The sequence below is a fragment of the Leopardus geoffroyi genome, chromosome C1, assembly GCF_018350155.1.
Source record: "Leopardus geoffroyi isolate Oge1 chromosome C1, O.geoffroyi_Oge1_pat1.0, whole genome shotgun sequence".
In the NCBI taxonomy this organism is placed as follows: Eukaryota; Metazoa; Chordata; class Mammalia; order Carnivora; family Felidae; genus Leopardus; species Leopardus geoffroyi.
In genome coordinates, this window is record NC_059328.1 from 55631762 (window position 1) to 55652633 (window position 20872).

The 20872-nt window shown below is 37.0% G+C and overlaps 1 protein-coding gene, 1 non-coding gene and 1 pseudogene across 2 annotated transcripts in view; 2 read left to right on the top strand and 1 right to left on the bottom strand.

The window, feature by feature from the left end:
- The window catches only part of IL23R (interleukin 23 receptor), a 59479-nt gene that overhangs the window by 21786 nt on the left and 16821 nt on the right, over nucleotides 1-20872 (top strand). The window contains exons 5-7 of the mRNA XM_045477790.1: nucleotides 4414-4574; nucleotides 9633-9778; nucleotides 15593-15749. Of these exons, the coding sequence (XP_045333746.1) occupies nucleotides 4414-4574; nucleotides 9633-9778; nucleotides 15593-15749 (464 nt within the window). The remainder of the gene's footprint in view (nucleotides 1-4413; nucleotides 4575-9632; nucleotides 9779-15592; nucleotides 15750-20872) is intronic.
- LOC123600189 lies at nucleotides 561-667 on the top strand. Its single transcript, XR_006713562.1, has one exon. It is a non-coding gene; the product is annotated as a U6 spliceosomal RNA (small nuclear RNA).
- On the bottom strand, nucleotides 13092-13441 carry LOC123598037 (annotated as a pseudogene).

Genomic DNA, 20872 nt, shown 5'->3' on the forward strand with positions numbered 1-20872 from the left:
GTCCTTGTCCTCTCGTGGCATTCATAGTGATTTCCCTGCTGCTGAGAGGAAAGAGGCAGCACTGGAAAACATGCACTGAGGGTTAAAAACCTGGGCTGAACTAGGGTAGTTGGTGCCACCTGCATGCTATGGAGACCAGTCACCCCTACCCACGTTTCCCTGTCAGCCTTAGAGAGATTCTTTGACTGCCTGCTGAGATTATCCTGCTCTGATAGTGATAGGTTTAAAATATAGATATTCTATAATTTTTGTATTATTTTGATTAATAAATGTATTTATTGCTTGGTAGTGTCAGGCTGGTTCCTCTTTTCCTCCCTGGAGTTCTGTGTCTCAGCAAGCATGCCACTCTGGATTCTAACAGATCATAGTGGCTGGCAAGTTATAATCTTGGCTGGGAGAAATTCGGGAGATGTTGAATAGACACACAATGGTAATAGGACATTAAGTGCAGCCTGTAGGGATGAAATGATTGTGAGTTTTAAACTCTTCCTTCCCCACAAATCCTATCAAGTCAGCCTCCCAGGACAGAAAAAAGTTGATGGTATTAAAGAAACCAAGCAGTGCTTGCCTCAGCAACACAAATACTATAATTGGGATAGTGCACAGAAGATGAACATGACCCCTAATCAAGGATGACATACAAATTTGTGAAGCATTTCTATTTGTTAAATATAAGAATATAGGATACTTGTCTTTTCACCTGTGTTCAAATTCCAAGGTTATTTCCCTCCAAAGTAGTAGATCTATATTAAGTTAGGTTCCACAATGCAATAAAATTAATGTAGGAATCTACAAGTAATACCAAACAGATAATAGAGATAAAGCCTAAACCATGGCCACAGCTATCAAAACAGGAACAAAAGATAAAATAAGAAAATTGGGGCACTTGGGTGGCTCAGTAGGTTAAGCATCCGATTTCACCTCAAGTCATGATCTCTCTGTTTGTAAGTTCGATCTCCACATCAGGCTCTCTGCTGTCAGCGAGGAGTCTGCTTTGGATCCTCTGTCAGCCCCCCCACCCCCACCCCACTGCCCCTCTCCTGCTTGTGCACTCTTTCTCCCTCAAAAATAAATAAACATTTTAAATAAGAAAGGAATAGTTAAATAAATGCTTCACCTTCTTTGGTTGAAGGGTAACAGAGAAAAAGTTGTTAAAAATGGCAAACTGAGGACATCAGAAAGGCAGCCTGCTGTTGACAACAATGAAGATACCAGCAAAAAGTGCTGATATGCATGGAAAGATAATTCAGTTATACATATGCTATAGTTCTGTCTTAGGCAGATATCCAAATGCATCTCCCAGTGAGATTGCAGATATTCAGTAGGTGTACACATGAAATAGTAATAGAAACCAAGGTGAGTGAGCTGAGCGAAAAGGCAAGCACCAAGAGGGTCAAGAGTTGACCTTCCCTGTAGTGGGGTTAGAGGAGTATGGAGAGCAATCCAAGTGGAGGGCTGGAGGAGGAAAGATGTCACTAAGCAGGTGTAAGAAAAAGATGTAGGTAGGCCTTCTCACCCAGAAGACAGAGTCCAGGTAGCCAAGGGAAGTTAAGAATTATAAGTAATCAAGAGGGACAGATGCTACAAAGAGGATTCAGGACTTCACCTTGGAAAGGATGCCATTTTAGAAGAGTAGTTTCAGGGTGCCTGGGTGGATCAGTCAGTTGAGCCTCCAACTCTTGATTTTGGCTTAGGTCATGATCTAATGGTAGTAAGATTGAGCCCCAGGATGGGCTCTGGGCTAGGCATGGAGCCTGCTTGGGATTCTTTCTCCCTCTCTCTCTACCCCTCTCCCACTTGCACTCTCTTTCTCTCTCTCTCTCTAAAAAATAAAAAAGAAAAAAAAAAGAAGAGTAGTTTCATGGGAAAACTGAAGGCATAAGACACAAGAAAAGGCTTAAAGAACAAGTGGAAATGGTAACTTGGATGTAACTGCCAGAGATGTAGAAAATACGACTGAGAAGCTTAAGAAAAGGACATAAAAGGAGTTGGTAGTTCAGGGTTCAAAAAAATGTAAACTTAGTGAAGTCTAGTGAAAACACTTTCATGTTATGAATAGATCCAGCTATAGATAATGGTGTGTAAGTGTCTGAGGTGGCTCAATGTTTATCTCTGCAGATTTTCCTCATGAGTTCTAAACCAACTGAGAGAAACCAAAAAGCCAGCAGGTGAAAATAGAAATATAATAATAGTTATGTTTAAATATTTTAAAATATATATTTAAATATTTAAATAACTTTAAACGTTTAAAATATTTTATAATATTTATTACAAATGAAGCTTGTTAATGGAGAGCATGGTTTTGGTATGTAGCAATAGTAAACCTTCTAACATTGGTCTTCCCAGACTTACTGCTCTTGCCCTCAATCACAGCTGGTATTAGACAGCTGCACATCCCCACTTGGAGACCAACTCCTCTAAATCTTACAGCTTATCGGAGAAGACCAATAAAGGTCATTTCTGTGGTCTTCTGACTCCCAAGGGAAAACAAGAGAGAGGAAGCGACTGAGATGCATGTGGCCAGTTCTTCATGAGTAGAATCATGCTCACCTTCAAGAGGGATGAGTGAGCAAGGGAGGGACGAGATAGAACCAGGGAGGTTTAAGGACAGTCTCTCCTCACAGAAACAAGAAAAGAAAGGAATAAACATTTCTCAGTACTCCCCCCACCACTTACCCCCTAAAAATATAGTGGAGTAGAGATTTTTAACTGATTAAGTAATCTGTCTGCCCAACACGGAGCTCCAACTCATGATCCCCAGATTAAGAGTGGCATGCTCTACCGCCTGCACCAGCTAGGAGCCCCGGAAAGTTTTAACAGATATAAAAAAGAGGCTCAAACTTGCTGACAAAAGCCAGTGAAAATTAATAAAATTTAGAATTTTTGCTTTAACAAATAATATTTGAAATTTCACCTTAGTGAAATTTAACTTTTTTATTAAATTGGCTGATTAGAGATTGTCACACATTCAATTATAAAAAGTTAGATAAACATAATTTGAAGTGATGATTCAATAGCTCTATCTCTTGGGGCACCTGAGCGGCTCAGTTTGGTTAAGCGTCCAACTCTTGATTTTGGGCTCAGGTCATGATTCCAGGGTTGTGGGGTTAAGTCCCACATTGGGCTCCATGCTGAGCGTGGAGCCTGCTTAAGATTCTCTCTCTCCCCTCCTCTGCCCTCTCCCCTGCTTGCACTTGCTCTCTTTCTCTCATATAAAAATTGAAAAAAACAAAAAACAAAAAAACCTCTATCTCTCCAAATTCAGTTCTACCCTCTATCTTCTCCATCCCTTTTATTTATTTTTTTTTTCAACGTTTATTTTTTTATTTTATTTTTGGGACAGAGAGAGACAGAGCATGAACGGGGGAGGGTCAGAGAGAGAGGGAGACACAGAATCGGAAACAGGCTCCAGGCTCTGAGCCATCAGCCCAGAGCCCTACGTGGGGCTCGAACTCCCGGACCGCGAGATCGTGACCTGGCTGAAGTCGGACGCTCAACCGACTGCGCCACCCAGGCGCCCCTTCTCCATCCCTTTTAGCAGCAAATGACCTCCTTTATAGTTAAGTGATGGGCCACCAGATCCAGTCAGTTCTGTTTTCAAAATCCACAGGAAGTCTTTCTGATCTGGTCTGCTCTACTTCAAGTTACTGCTTGCAAATTCATGCTCCAGCGTATGAACTTGCTGAACTTTCTGGAAAATGACACACCATTTCATTTATTTGTTTTGGAACATGCTGGGGTTTTTTCTGCCTCGAAGTCTGGTCTTTCCCTACCCCATCCAGATCTTAATCCTATCTTGACCCTTCATGCCATTCTTACCCCTTACTCTAGATCTGGTAGAAATGTCTGACTCAAAGCCCCATTACTGATCTCCTATGCAATGCTCCCTCCTAGAGGGTGTTCATTTATTTCAAGCTCTGTCCAGAGTCGACTTGTGCAGAAGGCACAGTAGGCACAGTGCCCAGGGCTCATGATACTTTCAGGAGTCCATGAAAATGTTTAATTTCATTTAATATCAGAAGAAAAAAAATAAACCTTAGGTCAAAGAAAATGTTTTAATATGTAATGTTAATATATTTGCTTTTATATTGACAGTTGTAAACCATAATCTACATGAACATATATATGTATCTCTATAAAGATACACATATCCACACATATATATGCTTTTTTTTTTTCTTGATGGAAGAATGGGTCCATGAAGGCAAAAGGGCTTAATATCCATGAGAGTCACAGTGTGGCCCTGGGTAGCCTTGAATCTATTTTTAAAAATTTTTCAAAATGAAATCAATTTTAATTGATTTTTAAGTAAATGTATTCTGAAAGCAGGCTAAAAAAGTAGCATCAAAAAATTGAGGAGTAACTAATTCAAACCAACATAACCAGTTATCATAATCTTTTTTTTTTTTTAAGTTTAGAGACAGAAGAAGAGCAACAATATCTTTCGTCAAGTTATATTAACATCTCCACTGATTCATTGCAAGGTGGCAAGAAATATTTGGTTTGGGTCCAAGCTGCAAATGCATTGGGCACAGAGAAGTCAAAACAACTGCAAATTAATCTGGATGATATAGGTAAAGAATGAGAAGTAGTATGTCTTTATGAATAAACAGCTAATTTGTGTTGACGTAGTCAAATGAAGTCTAGATGTGAAAGGTGTTCCCCTGAAGTTCCTGCAGATCATGATATGGAAAACAAGAATTACTCATAATGAACCAACCCAACACAACACAAAGATAAGTACTGCTACCATTTTGTTGTATATTCTTCCAGTCTTATTTCTACATTGGGGCATGTGGTTTTACACATATTTATTGAAAACTTCTTATATTCAAGCATTGTTTTAAGAGCTAGGGAGAATAAGATAAGCAAGGTATCCACTGCCTTATGTATCTTACAATCTACCGGGAAGATGGAAAGAAACAAGGATTATAATAAACTGTGATGAGTCTTATGTTGTGAGTACAACATACTAAAGAATTCTGCTGTATACACTATTTGGAAGTTATAGGTTTTTTAAGTTTAAAAAAAACATAAAAAATGGTGAATTATGTAAACATCTCTATATTTACCAGCCAGATTTTACAAATGTTAGCATTTTTTGCTTCAGATATTTTAGGCCTTGCTTTTTAAAACTTATAATATAAAATAAACATTCTCTTGATTTAATCTACGATACTATTTTTAATGTATGTCTTTAGTCCCTTATTGTTGGAGATTTAGGTTGTTTTCAAATTTTCACCATTATAAACTTTACTGCCATGAACAACCTTTTGGATAAATATTTTCAAAGTAGTTTTTTGCATTTTCCTTAAGATAAAGTCCAAAAAGTAATTGCCCCTGAGCTTTTTACAGCTACATCCCAGTCTTGAAGTCAAAATTTAGCCAAAGAGCACCAAGTGAATCACCCTCTATTTGGACATCCTAATGCCAGTTATTTCTGTTTTTATTAAGGATGCTTTCAGTAAGCTAACATTTATGGAGCACTTTTTTTCAGTGCTAACTACTTTTACATAAATTACCTTATTTAACCCTCATAACAACCCTATTTTGTAGAAGAGATTATGGTTTCTATTTGAGGGAACCAACGCTAGGCGGCATCAAAATTTGAGACTTTGGAGCTAGGGAGCTCTAATTCCAATATCCTCAACTTCTATCTTCAGTCTTCATTTAAATGCACATTGTTATGTGTCACACAACTTTCCTGCTGGTTAATGATCTGGGGGATGTGGCATCTTCTCTTGGGGTACAACATGGATATTCTTTGGGGATCACTGGGGTCTTTTACTGGAACTAATATATCAACTTCTCAACTCCTGTCTCAACTAAACTTAACTATCCCAACTAACAGGATTGGTCTAAAAGTCTGTCCTTAATGCTCTGAATATTGGATTTGAAAACAAACACTGCTGATGATGGTGATGTATTCCACTGTATTATATATTCGTGGAGTTATAGTTCTCTTGACCACGATGTACACGTTTTTGTAAATTTATAGTTTGAGGTAGGCTGCCATAATATGCCCCCCCTTTTTTTTGTAATATGCTCTTTTCTTAAAATAGGTTCCCCTCGGTGGATTAATGATGTTTAAAGGCTATCATGTATTGTATCATTTTGGCAATATCATTTTTTAGAACTAAATTATTATCAGTAGTATTACAGTTATTATTATCACTGTGAGCTGATGATCTTATTATCTTCACATCCATTTATTAAATGCCTACAATGTTCCAGACAATTAACATGCAAATCACACTTAATTCTGGAAACAATCATACATGGTACTACTGTGCCCATTTTACAGATGAAGAAAGAGATAAAACAATTTGCTCAAGTTCACATAACTAGTAAGGAGGAGAGCCAGATTTCATCTCACTGACTTGCAGTAGTTAATCACTGCCTCACCTCCCATAAAGGGAAAATCGAATCTGGCAGCCACCTCCAAATCGAATTCCCACACTGTGAACCAGGGAGCCTCTTCTTTGGGATGGTTATTATGCCCCCTTTAAAAAACAAAGTCTCAAATCAGACTCTTAAAAATCAGGTAGAAAATACAGGTTGACTGTGTAGGAGGCTCCACCCAACAAAGCCACCAGATAATTAATGGATGAGCTATACTCACTTGTGACACTTTAAGAATGAGGCACTGCAAGTTAGATAAATGAAACTTTCTATGAAACTGAGGACAGAGGGCTCTCCTGAGAACAATTTTCACATAACAGCTATGGGGTTGGGCTTTAATTAAGTTAGGGAGGCTGTGCTGAAAGGCAGAGTTAATAGTGCAGTAACACTGTGCCAAAGTGACATGTGAGAGGGATACTTCAGCTTCTCCTGTAGAGAAATAAATGCCAGTACAGAAAGTGCAGTGCCTTCTGGCTGCCATTTTTTAAAATTTATTTATTTATTTATTTTTAGAGAATGTGTATGAGCAGGGGAGGGGCAGAGGGGGGGTGGAGAGAGAATCCCAAGCAGGTTCTGCACTGTCAGCACAGAGACCGACACAGGGCTTGATCCCCGAAATCAAGAGTCGGACACTTAACCAACTGAGCCACCCAGGCACTCCCTGGCTGCCATTTTAACATTAATTCTCACATAGGTAAATTTTTTACCTTTTTGAAAATAAAATAACCATTCTGAAAATTAATTCTTGTATAGGTAAATATATGTTGTTGGAAAGATACTAAACAACTACAAATCTGGTTATTTCAATATAAGTTGAAACTAAACACATGGCATGTAGATGGATTTGACAGTTTTTAAAAATGTAAGATCTGATGGGAATGTTTGAAACCTAAGCAATGAGAGCAAACATTCAACTTTGAGTGGTGTACCAAAGTACATATTCAAGTACTTATTATATAACAGGTTTATTTGAAAAAATATGAGATCATTCAAATCTAAAGGTTTAGCCCTCTATCTCATTGACCTGCCCTGTGCTAATGATGGGGTTTTGGAGTGTGGAGATTCGGAGCTGATGGCCAAGAAAAAATTCTTGAAGACGTCTTTGGTGCAAAAAGTTGATCTTTATTAAAGCACGGGGATGAGACCTGTGGGCACAAAGAGCTGCACTGGGGTTGTAAAGAGTGACTGCTTATATACTGTGGAGTTGGGCGAGATAAAGTCATGAGGAAGTTTCTAAAAGGGATTTCCATGTGCTAAGGACTCAGATGACTGGAGGCCTAGCTACTGTCAAGCTAGGGTTATTTTTCCCTCTACCAAAGCATTATCATTAAAATGGTAGGGAGTTCCTGGAGATTAGGCTAGTGATAAGATTGCCTTTTTGTAATTTACTAAGATATTTGTAAACTGATGGAGACTACCAATTTAACCACTTGTTTGCTGTCCTTTCCTTTGTTCTTAGGCAGCCAAGAGTGCCTGAGGAATATCATACATATCCCACCTTGGGGGGAGGGGGAGGGTTGTTGTTAGCTTGTGCTTTGCCCTCAGCTTGACTTATGCCCCCGCATCACTAAGACTATCTTAAATCTGACTTGCTGTTCTATGTACATTTCTCATAGGACTAAAGACTTTTTCTTCCTCCCCAGAGTATTTCTTTCTGCAGAAGGGTCTCCGAATGCTTGTGCTACTAAACTAATGACAGGCCAGACTCAGAGATGGGAGATAAGAGCGGGCGGGTAATTTAGCCTGAGAGTGCTTTAAATGGTCCCAAGTGGTCTCAGAGCCCTGGGAATCATTTCCCTGACTACAGAACCTGTGAATACTGATACTTATTACAAGAAGTTTACACTAGCAAAAGGAAATCAACTGTGAAATTCAGATGATAAAATCTTTAATTAGACTCCTTTTGCTACTACTTCTTTCCTATGCTAGCTTTAGCCCAAGGATTATAAGACTGTCCTACTAAACATCAAATATTTAATTTTTATATTTCTCTATAAATCATACATCTGGGTATATAATTTTAGATAATAAGTCATTAATAATAAAACAGTGATATTCCCAAAGAATAATTTATATGCCTAGGATAAATGAAAAGGAAACTAATCATAGAGAGCACTAAGCTACAATAATGGTCCTTAAAAACACACATACAAGGCTATTCAGTTCTTTGTTAAATAATTCGTCTAACAAAGTCATAGGTTTTCATTGTTCTGTTGTGCATATAGGAGAAATGAGAAGTACCAATGATTTTATTCTGTTCAGACACAGCAAGCATATAAGAATTAATACAGTTTAGAAATACAGAGATTCCAGTTACACCACTACTCTTAGTACAACAAAACAACTAGTAAGACAATCCATCAGAACGTCAGTTTCCTTTTGGAAGTTATTATCACAGAACATGACAATAATTGGTAAAGTGTTAGAGTCTTTTGAGACTTGCTTTGTTCAAATCATAGTTTCAAGTATGGATTTATTTTAATAGAGAACAAAATAAATTAGCAATAGATTAAGATAATAAAAATATTGTGAAAGGTATCAATTTAATGTCTTATCAAATCAGATTCCCCTGATCTAAATTTAGAATGCAAAACTTCATTTTCCCCTAAATAGATGCAAGAAGAAAGAGATACCTTCTTTATCTCTTTTTTACTCTTTTTGTTAATAAGGCCAGGCTTTGGAATTTCATTAGTTCAGGATTATAAGGGAATAGGGGGTGGAGGAAAGGTGGACTACAAAAGTCCCATTTAAAAGAAATGGAAAGGGGCGCCTGGGTGGCGCAGTGGGTTAAGCGTCCGACTTCAGCCAGGTCACGATCTCGCGGTCCGTGAGTTCGAGCCCCGCGTCAGGCTCTGGGCTGATGGCTCAGAGCCTGGAGCCTGTTTCCGATTCTGTGTCTCCCTCTCTCTCTGCCCCTCCCCCGTTCATGCTCTGTCTCTCTCTTTCCCAAAAACAAATAAACGTTGAAAAAGAAAATTTAAAAAAATAAATAAATAAATAAAAAATAAAAGAAATGGAAAACAGGTTAAATAGAATTTCACTTAACAGCAGCAGTTTTCTCTTACATAATAGGTTAAAAAAGAAAAATATCATTACTTATTAATTAGATCATGACATTGTTTTTTTAGTACTTTGAGTTTTAACATGTCTATATATGGATATAAAGGTTATGATTTCTCCCTAGGCAAGTTTTAAACTGCTGAGTTTTTATTTATTATTATTTTTTCTAGTGATACCTTCTGCATCCATCATTTCCAGGGCTGAGGACATAAATACGACAGTACCCAAGACCGTGATTCACTGGAATAGTCAAACAACAATAGAAAAGGTTTCCTGTGAAATGAGATACAAGTCTAAAACAAACCAAACTTGGAAGGTAAGCTAACTTTCACTGTGCTTTAGCATGTAAGTAAATGAAAGAAAAGCTAACCCACAATGGACTTATGATGATCTACTTTACATGTTTTTATCTGTTTGATATTCAAACCACTATAGTTTGTTGGTTTTTTTAAAAATAATCGCTATGCCCAATATGGGCTTGAACTCATGGCCCCAAGATTAAGAGTCATGTGCTCTGCCCACTGGCACCCCTCAAACCACTCTAGTTTTAATATTTGTTACCATATGCTTTCAGAATGGAGAGATGTTTCCTGAAAATGTCCTCTTACCTTTTATAAGTTGCTAAATAGACAAATGTCCAACTAAGAGAGATGCATCTGTTTGGCTCCTTGTAATTTAGTGCTTCCTAGAGTAAAATTGACATCAGTGATGATGAATATAAAATGTAAGGTTTCCATGCTGAAATTTAATAAGCATCTAGGGTAACAACTGTTGAAAAAGAAAAACTTCAGATTTATGGGTGTCTCCTTTTAAATGAAAAAATGCAACTCTAAATGGAAGATTTGTTACTACAATAGGCCTCAGTCTTATGTGAGCCTAAGGTAAAAAGTGAATATCTAAACAAACTAACCATCCTTAAATACCAATGGTAAGTTACCAACTGACTTAGGAGAGGCATAGGTACAAGGTTCGTTAATGAAATCACATGACAGCACTTGTGAACATTATAATAAAAACTCAGTAATTTGAACAATGAGAGAACACTAGTATGACTGAGGGAAAAGTTCCAATTTTGGTGTATTTGAAAAGAAATGCCATTTCATATTTTCAAGTACAACAAACTTCATTTAGTCAAAATAATTAAGGCATAGAGTCTCTGGCTTTGCATAATTAAGAGTTATGTATCATGTATGAATTTATCTGCTGTCAGGGAGTAAATGATATGTATTTGGTGATTAGCATGACTCCAAAGCCTCCTATTATTTCATTATCCTGAACATCAGCTTTGCTGTAGAGCAATGTGTTTAAAGAGTGTCAAGCAGATGAGGGTAAAACTATACTGATTTTATGACATACTTTAAAGACTGTTCTCTAAAATAAATTCATGCCACCAACTTGTTTATTTATCCCTGTTCATTTAAGTCAGAAATGTGATCTAAACTTTACAATTGTTTAGATTACACTTACATGTGAATCTGTGCATCATTTGGTCAATTACCAAGTGAAGATCCTGCTGGACTTGTTGACTAAATAACTGTGACATTTGTGTACATAGCAACCCTATGCTTAAAGCCTGGGACAAGCAGGATACAAACAAAACACAACTCCACAGTCAATCCTTTTGCAAATGTGGAATTTAGGTAAATTTGAAAACCCAAATGAAATCCTTAGATTAGTCTTAGATTTTGAGTCAATAGGATTTTATTCCAATAGGACACCTGGTGCCCTTTGTTTAGTGTCCTGGTCATAGGATGATACTGATAATACAAAACTCCTTTATTTGGCATAATTAGGAGAGATTATAGGCTAGAAGAATGTTTAGAAAATAGAAAGTAATTCTACCATCAATATCTCTGAATAGATTTTCAGAAACCAAGTGTTTTCTGGTTGAAATTCTTGTTCTCTGCTCCCCCTGCTGGTGCTACTCTACCATTGTGAGACTTGGTAACTCAGAAGCAGGCGGAAATGAAGGAGCTGAAAGAATATTTGTTATCTCATAACCTTCATAGCCATCCTTTGGGTTAGGTAAATATCTGCTCCGTTATAGAAATAAGGATGTAGAACTCGAAAGACGTCAAGCCAGGTTTTTCAAACTTAAACTGCTAGGACTCTTTTAGACTCTGTATCACTTTGGGCACCCAAAAAATATTTGAAAAAGGAAAGAACAGCTTTCTATCCAAAGCCTGTATCCGATCCCTTCTATCATGCTCCCTCTGAATATAACCACTCACACAGAAAAAGGTGAATTACCATTTCTATCCAGATGACCCATGTCCAGTCAGAAAGAGCCAGAATAAGGCTTTTATTCTCAACTTTTGCTACATCATCAATTTATCTGGATCATGCATAAAGTGTGTCTTTGCCTCTTTGTAGGGAGATAGGAAGTCAGAGGCAAGAAGAGGAGGAGATACAAAGGACTACAGATTTGATCTTCCACCTCACCTCTGCCTCCAGGAGATATTACTTGAAGGAGGTTCTTTATTTCTTTAAAAAATTTTTTTTAATGTTTTTATCTATTTTTGAGACAGAGAGAGACAGAGCATGAGCAGGGGAGGGGCAGAGAGAGAGGGAGACACAGAATCCAAAGCAGGCTCCAGGGTCTGAGCTGTCAGCACAGTTTGAGTACAGTCAGTTTGAGCACAGGGCTCAAACTCATGGACTGTGAGATCATGACCTGAGCTGAAGTCAGACACTCAACCAACTGAGCCACCCAGGTGCCCCAGGAGGTTCTTTATTTCAAAGTGACAGGCAGCTATGCAGGAAAGCCATGCGACTAAGAGCACAGGCTCTAGAATTCAAAGCCTGGTTCTGCCACTCTCTAGTTATGCAACCTTGGGCAAGTTCCTTATCTTCTCTGTGCCTCATTATTCCCATACCTAAAGTAGGAATATGACAAGCCCCTACCTCATATGGTTGTGGGGATGATCAGTGTAAGAAGCTAGCCTAGATCCTGGAATAGAGTTCAAGTTCAGTAAATGCTGGCTGTTGCTACTTTTCATCTTAACTTCCAGGAAAACCATGCAACAAGTTTGGTAGAGCAAAAGAGACTCCCTGAAAAATCAAAATTAGAGAACTGAGGTTGCTTTTCATCCCCTTTTAGCTAAGTTATTTAGACTATGAAGTATCAAAGGGAACTAGCCAATCCTTCAGGTGATCCTACAAGGCTAACACCACGTGGAGAATATTTATGTATTTATTGGTTATCTTCATGGACTATCTCTTTGGCACCTCAAACTTGTGTTATAAATTGAGCTCACAACCTTCGTCAGCAATCCTTGCCCACTTCTGTGTACTCTATCTCAGGAGCATTACCATGTTGTGTATCTATTTACCTGTTTACACCTCTATTTCCCTGTCCTTTAACTACAAGCCCCTGGAAGGCAGGATGTTCCATAATAATTTCTTGTACCTCCATTGATTTTTACAATGTGTAATTCATGCAGATAACATTTTGAAACATTAGCTATTAATATTGTTTGCCTTTAGTAGGTGCCCAACAATAGTGACAGTAAGGCAGGGAGGTCTTTGCTATAAGTTCAAGTAAATGGATTAATAGTGACTCATTTCTCTAATTAAGCTAGACTAGGGTATTGTTATTTTTTTAACATAACCTCAAGATTTTACTGTCTTCATAATAAGACAAAATGTGAAACACAGGACGGGATTACTTGGCCCTTTCTCTTATTATCCCCTCCTCGTTCAAAATACTTGCATCTCTTGATAGCCAGAATTGTCTTAGATCTGCTGTTGGGATCAACACATTCAAGTCTCAGCACAACCTTCTTTGTAGTTTTTAGCCTTTTCCCCCAAAATCGGCTCTATCTGCCCACCATAGCATAGCCACTTTACTTCCTGTCATAACACTGCTTCCCCTGGGCATCAGAGAATTCTTGCCCTTCTTGTACTGTGCCACTTTGTGGGGTTGGTGCTTGCTAAGCTTCTTACAAAAAATTCAGTGGGTGTCAGAAACATTCACCATGTTTTTAAGAGCACTATCAGCATGGAAAGTGGCAAACTTTTATTCAAGGGCCAGACAGTAAACATTTCAGGCTTTGCAGGCCATAAGGTCTCTGACCCAACTACTCAGCTTTGCATTTGTAGAGTGAAAGCAGGCATAGACAATATACAAATGAATGGACATGATAAAACTTTAATTTTGGACACTGAAATTGAATTTCATGTAATTTCCATGCATAACAAAATATTCTTTGGATTTTCTTATAACCATTTAAAAATGTAAAAACCATTCTTAGCTCATGGAGCCCATAAAACCAAGCATTCATTCTTTTCCAGGGAAGGCTAATAGAACAGTACACAGAAAGCAAAGGGTCAAACCCTTGACCTTGAATTTCAAAAGTGTAAATGTGGGGCACCTGGATGGCTCAGTGGGTTGAGTGTGGGACTCTTGATTTCAGCTCAGGTCATGATCTCACAGTTGTGAGTTCGAGCCTTGTATCGAACTCTGCACTGACAGTGTGTAGCCTGCCTGGGATTCTCTCTTCCTCTCTCTCTGCCCCTCCCTTGCTCACATGCACTCATGTGTGCCAGCGTATGCACTAAACAAACAAACAAACAATTTCTAAAAAAAAAAAGTGTAAATGCCGCTATAAGGCAGAAGACTTAGAAGAACATGTGATTAGTCAGAACTAAGTTTCTCAATCATCACCCCACTCCCTCTCCCACCAAACACTAGGTAAAGATTAACTGGGCAGCAAAACAAGGAAGTTGGAGGGAGGAGGGAGTTAGGAAGAGGAACCAAAAGAGTTTAGACAGTGGTCGGTCACCAAAAAGGGCCCCTTCACCCACGGCCTTGTCCCAGGTAGGGAGTTGGAGGGAGTGGGGATTAGAGAACTGAATAGGTTGGAGACTCTCCTTCCTTCCACCCAATAATGCTCCCAGAAATTTAATGTAACCCTAAGAGGTACCTTACATTGATAGAGGTCAAGTTTGCATGCCCCCCACTTTCAGAATTGAGGCCCTAAATAGAAATGAACTGCTATAAGAAATAAAGTCCTATTTCTTGCACTTGAGATCAAACCCTCTACATAGGCACTCAATTAGGTCTACCTCTCTCAGTGTTTGTTTTAGCCTATGAAAATATCTTGAGGCATCATCTTGTGCTTACAAGACTCGAAACAGTCACCTGGCTTGCCTCTGCCTCATGGCAGAAACAAGTCTCTTAACAGTTCTGTAAAATTCTTCCATTTTAGAATTCTGGCTGTGCTTTAGTGTATTTCTCTACTTTACAAGGACTTATCTATAAACGTAATGGCAAGAGACATACTAGAGAATAACAACTCCCTTCCAAGAGAAACAAATAGAAGCAGAGTGCATTTGAAAGTCAAACTTTTGCTACAAGTAAAATCTTTCCTGGATCCCAGGAGACCCCCAAATGTTCCGCCAATCATATTTACACAGCAGTAAATTCCAAGGGCCAAGAGTAGAGACACAGCTTATAGAAACTCTGAATGATACTTTATATGAAGCATGACAGATCCCAAGCAGATATTTTCATGAATTTTACATTTTCAGTACATTAAAGGTTTTAAAGATTTATGTTAAGATTGGGTTTTCATAGAAGAATCTCTCAGGAAGGTTGGTAGCTTGCTCACTTTCTTTCTCTCTTTCTTTCTTTCTTTCTTTCTTTCTTTCTTTCTTTCTTTCTTTCTTTCTTTTTTAAACCTTGACATTTTCAATTTCCTCTTTCATGAGTGTTTGGTAACTCTTTCCTCCTAGTTATTGCCTAAATGCATTTCTAGACACATTTTATGGTTACTTTTCAATCATGCTTCACTTTTTCCAGTCAATCCACTTATCAGAACATACTGAAGGTATGTAAATGCCTTGGTTTCTCTCTCCCAGCTGAACCAGGTTGTTAGGGGGGTCATTTTTCATTATGTTTTATAGCAGGTCATAGTGCCCCAGAAAATGATTTGTAAGTTTAGACCTCATGTCTTTGATTATTTATGGTCATGTTTTATATAAAGTGCCCTATTCTTCTTTGTTTTCCCAGGGCCTAGAAGCGTGCCTGGAACATAATAGGTGTTCCACACATGTCTGCCGAAATGGAATAATGATTTGTTTTAAAAGCACACTGTATTGTTTCATTGTTGTTATTCATTCATTTTAGGTTAAAGAATTTGACACCAATTTTACATATGAGCAACAGTCAGAATTCTACTTGGAACCAAACACTAAGTATATATTTCAAGTGAGATGCCAAGAAACAGGTAAAAGGTACTGGCAGTCCTGGAGTTCACCCTTTTTTCATAAAACAACTGAAACAGGTGAGTGTGTTTATATATTTAATCTCTTAGGCTTTTCTTATGACCTCTGTCTCTTTTAAATATATTTATACTTTTTCTTCTTGACTTGTATCAAATTGACAAAACTATTGTATGGCAGGTGGTGACATTGAAATTGTCATTTTGCTTTGATTGTGTTAAGGCTGACTGTAATTTAGGCAATAGTTCTCAAACATTCTTGGACATAAAAGCCAATTAAAACCACCTAGTATGCATGTTCACTGTCCCTGCTCCCAGAGGCTCTGTGTTCACAGGTCTAAGGTACTAGGGGTGGGGGGGTGCTCAAGAGTCAGCATTTCTTATAAGCAGCCTGGGACATCCTGAGGCATATAATGATCTAAGATAATTTTTTGAAACACATTATTAATAATTATGTTAAACTCAAACAACAACAACAACAACAAAAACAAACTTCTTACGCTGTTGGTGGGAATGCAAACTGGTGCAACCACTTTGGAAAACGGTATGGAAGTTCCTCAAAAAGTTAAAAATAGAACTACCCTATGGCCCAGCAATTGCACTACTAGGATACAGGTGTGCTGTTTTGAAGGGACACATGCACCCCCATGTTTATAGCAGCACTATCAACAATAACCCAAGTATGGAAAGAGCCCAAATGTCCATTGAAGGATAAATGGATAAAGAAGATGTGTTATATATATACAATGGAGTATTACTCAGTGATCAAAAAGAATGAAGTCTTCCATGTGCAACAACATGGATGGGTCTAGAGGGTATTATACTAAGCAAAATCAGCCAATCAGAGAAAGACAAATATCATATGACTTTACCCATATGAGGAATTTAAGATACAAAACAGAAAAACATAAGGGAAGGGAAGCAAAAATAATATAAAAACAAGGAGGGAGACAAAACATAGGAGACTCTTAAATACAGAAAACAAACTGAGGGTTGCTGGAGGGGTTGTGGAGGGGGGATGGGCTAAATGGGTAAGGGCATTAGGGAGGACACTTGTTGGGATGAGCACTGGGTATTATACATAGGGGATGAATCACTGGAATCTACTCCTGAAATTGTTATAGCACTATATGCTAACTAACTTGGATGTAAATTAAAAAATAAACAAGTAAATTAAAAAAAAAGATCTGGTGTATACACACACCACATACATATACACACAGTGAGATATTACTCAGCCATCAAAAAGAATGAAATCTTGCCATTTGCAACAAAATGAATGGAGCTAGAGTGTATTATGCTAAGTGAAATAAGTCAGAGAAAGACAAATACTATATGATTTCAGTCATATGTGGAATTTAAGAAACAAAACAGATGAACGTACGGGAAGGGGAAAAAATAGAGAGACAAGGAAAAAAACTATAAGAGACTCTTAACAATAGAGGACAAACCAAGGGTGGACAGAGGGAGGTGGGTGGGGGATAGGCTAAATGGGTGATCGATATTAAGGAGGACAATTGTTATAAGGAGCATTAGGTATTATATGTAAGTGATGAGTCACTAAATTCTACTCTTGAAACAAATATTACACTATATTTTAACTAACTAGAATTTAAATAAAAATTTGAAAAGAAAAAATGGATTAAAGACCTAAATGTAAGACAGGAAACCATTAAAGTCCTAAAAGAAAACTTTGGCAGAAAGCTCTTGGACATCAGCTTTCACTATATTTTTTTGGATCTGCCTATTCAGGAAAAATAGAATATTAGCTATAAAAAAGCACAAAATCTTACCATTCACTACAACATGAATGTACTTAGGGAGTATTAAGTAAGTCAGAGAAAAAGAAATACCATATGATTTTACCTATATGTGGAACCTAATAAATCTACAACAAAAAAAGAGACATACTCATAAATACAAAAAGCAAATCGGTGGTTGCCAGAGGGGCCGGTGAAATATGTAAAGGAAATTAAGAGATACAAACTTCCAGTTAAAAAGGCAACTGCACTTGGGGCACCTGAGTGGCTCAGTCGGTTACGCGTCCAACTTGGGCTCAGGTCGTGATCTCACGGTTCGTGGGTTCCAGCCCCAGGTCTTGCTCTGTGCTGACAGCTCGGAGCCTGGAGTCTGCTTTAGATGCTGTCACCCTCTGTGTGCCCCTCCCCGGCTTGCACTCTGTCTCTTGCTCTGTCTCCAAAATAAATAAACATTTAGAAAAAAAAAAAAGGTAACTACACTTAAAAAAAAAAAAAAAGAGTTACATTAAACTCTTTAGGCCACTCTGATGAAATATATTTTAAGAGAGACACAAATCAAATCATATCAATAAATATTGATTACCTACTGTATGCAAAGCAATCATAAAGTTAAAATACTTAAACATGGGATTATTTAATTCTCAGCATGATCTAGCTGACCTATTGTTTATCTTTAGATATATTCCTGCTCTTAATATTATTAGTTTAATTTTCTATCCATTACATGTCATTCAATAAAATCTTGGCCAAATAGGCTTCAATAGTAAGCAAAGTGAATCTATTACAATTATCTTAATACTCCATAATGACCACCATTAACCTCAAGATGTCTCCCTATTGTAGGTAGCTTATACCCAGACTGAATTTTTTCTTTTCAGAGCACTTAATAATAATCACAGGATTGTTAATACCATCTTTATCATAATAGAGGAGTTGGAACTGAGTTTTATGTTTTCAAAGCACTTTGGCAGACATTATAAATGTTGATTGCTGCCAAATAAGCAGAGGGAGAGAAATGGCAGACTAGCTAAACAGTTCTTTTGGCGCCCCCTAATGCCCAAATCTTAGAAATGCATTACCAAGGGAATAATTTGCAATGCAAAGGGATAATTTGAGTATCCATTCTTTTTAAAAAATTGGTTATTAATTTAATATTTTCTTTCTTACGTTTATATTGTTAAAAGTTCTTAGTACTTTAGGTGGCATCTTATAATAGTCATAATTTAGTTGATAGCTCAATTTTTTTAATGAAATTTAGAAATGTCTAGCAAGATTATTCAAACTGATAACTAACATTTACTTACCATTTGCAAAGTACTACTATGTATAAGCTTGTTTGATCTTTACACCAGCCATATTTAGTAGTCTATTGGCACCATTTTACAAATGAGAAAACTGAGGCACGACTTGCTAAATAGCACATTGCTAGTGGCTGATAGCACCTAAACTAGAACAGAAGTTCATCGATTTCTTCCTTTAACCAGTTATATCAAAGTGGAGGAGCAGCTTACTAAAGTATTCTACAAGTATAGGACCACAAATGTTCTCCTTTAAAGGCAAAGGTCTTAAACATCAGATGGAAGAAAATAGAAACCACAGCAACCCTACAATAAGTATAAATGTAAAGTCTTGGTTTCCTAAGTGGGCAGTGGGGTGGGGGGAGCACTTAAAAGGCAAAACTGCTTTTTAGAATTAAATATCCTTGAAAACTTGCATTATCCAATTTAATATGTTAGCAGAGGAACCATAAATTTTTCTTCTGGTACAAATTTCTTCCAAGACACATTAAATGACAAACAGTGAATATGAGTTAGGAAAGTGCTAATATTAAATGTTTTGGAAAATTTCTTTTTTTTTTTTTTTTGCTTGCAAAAGCAATGCAAATTTATTGCAATATACAATCTAGTAATAACTGTTTATATTTTAATGAATTTAACACCAGTTTTTTCTTATGCACATATGTTTTATTACTGAAGTATAATCAACATACAATGATATATTAGTTTTAGGAGTGCAGCACTGATTCAATAATTCTGTACAGGATTCAGTGTTCACCACAATAAGTATAGTCACCATCTGTCATCACACAATGTTATTACATTATATACTATATTCCCTATGCTATACTTTTCATCTCCATGACTTATTTATTTTATAACTGGAAGTTTGTACCTCTTAATTCCTTTATCTCTTTCATCCACCCACCTCCCCTCTGGCAACCACCAGTTCTTTGTATTTAAGAGGCTTTGTTTGTTTGTTTATTTGTTTTCTTTTTTATATTCTATATAAGTGAAATCATATGATATCTGTCCTTCTATGTCATTTTTCTTAATAATTGGTGTTGTGGTATATTGTTTCATATCGTGATTTTCTTAGTTTACCTTGTTGAGTTAAAAGACACTATTTAATGGCCACACAATGTATGGATGCACTATAATACATTTAATCATTTCCCTATTGCAACAATCTCTAGGTTATTTATTTTTTCCATTGTCAATAAACTTCTTAGAATAGCTTTTTATATAAACTCTCCTTATGTATTTAAATTTTATTGGATCTAAGCTTAAGCACATTTTAAGATGCGTGATGCAAGTTGCCAAATTGCTTTTTAATAAATCTTTAATATTGTTTTTTAAAAAGATATCTAAGAAACGACATTCATTTAGTGATTCATGAAATATTCAATTAGCCTCTACCGTGCACCAGGCACTTGTTATGTACTAGCAGAATCTCAGTAAAGAAAGGAGACAAAGATCTCTGAATTTTAGAAAAGACAGTCAATAAAAACAATGATAAAAATATAAATTACATAGCACTATAAATATCTTATCTGCTTGTAAGAATCACACCTCACAACTGAAGTTTGAATTGCTTCACAATCGAAAATATTAAAAGATACAGTGTCCTATAATACTTTAGTTAACCAACTTGTTTGATAATGAGGCTTTTTGGCCAGCCAATTTTTCCCAGTAATTAAAGGTTTACTTATTTATGAAGACAGCCCAGCCAATAATGATCCCTCCATGCAGAAATTTGCTGTTTTACTCTCTAAATTCCTCATGTGTATATCACTGAATTGATTTATCTCAAAGCAATGTGTTTTCAAAATTATGCCTAGATAGTACTGCAGATCATGCAGTGGATATGGCTTATCCTTCAGACCCCAGCATCCTCCTGTATCACTTTCCTTGGTCTTTAAAAACCTAGTCCAAAAAAACCCCAAACAAACCCATTTAATGTAAGAGTTAAATTATTTATTAGACTTATTCTCTTTTCCTTCCTTAGAGTATTTGGACTTTAATAGAAAAAAAAGTCTTATACTAAAAAAAAAAAAAAAATCAACCTCAGAATATAATATTAGACTTTACCAAACACACAGGAGAAGTTTCTCTAGATTAGAAACTCATATTTTTCTATCTGGTATAC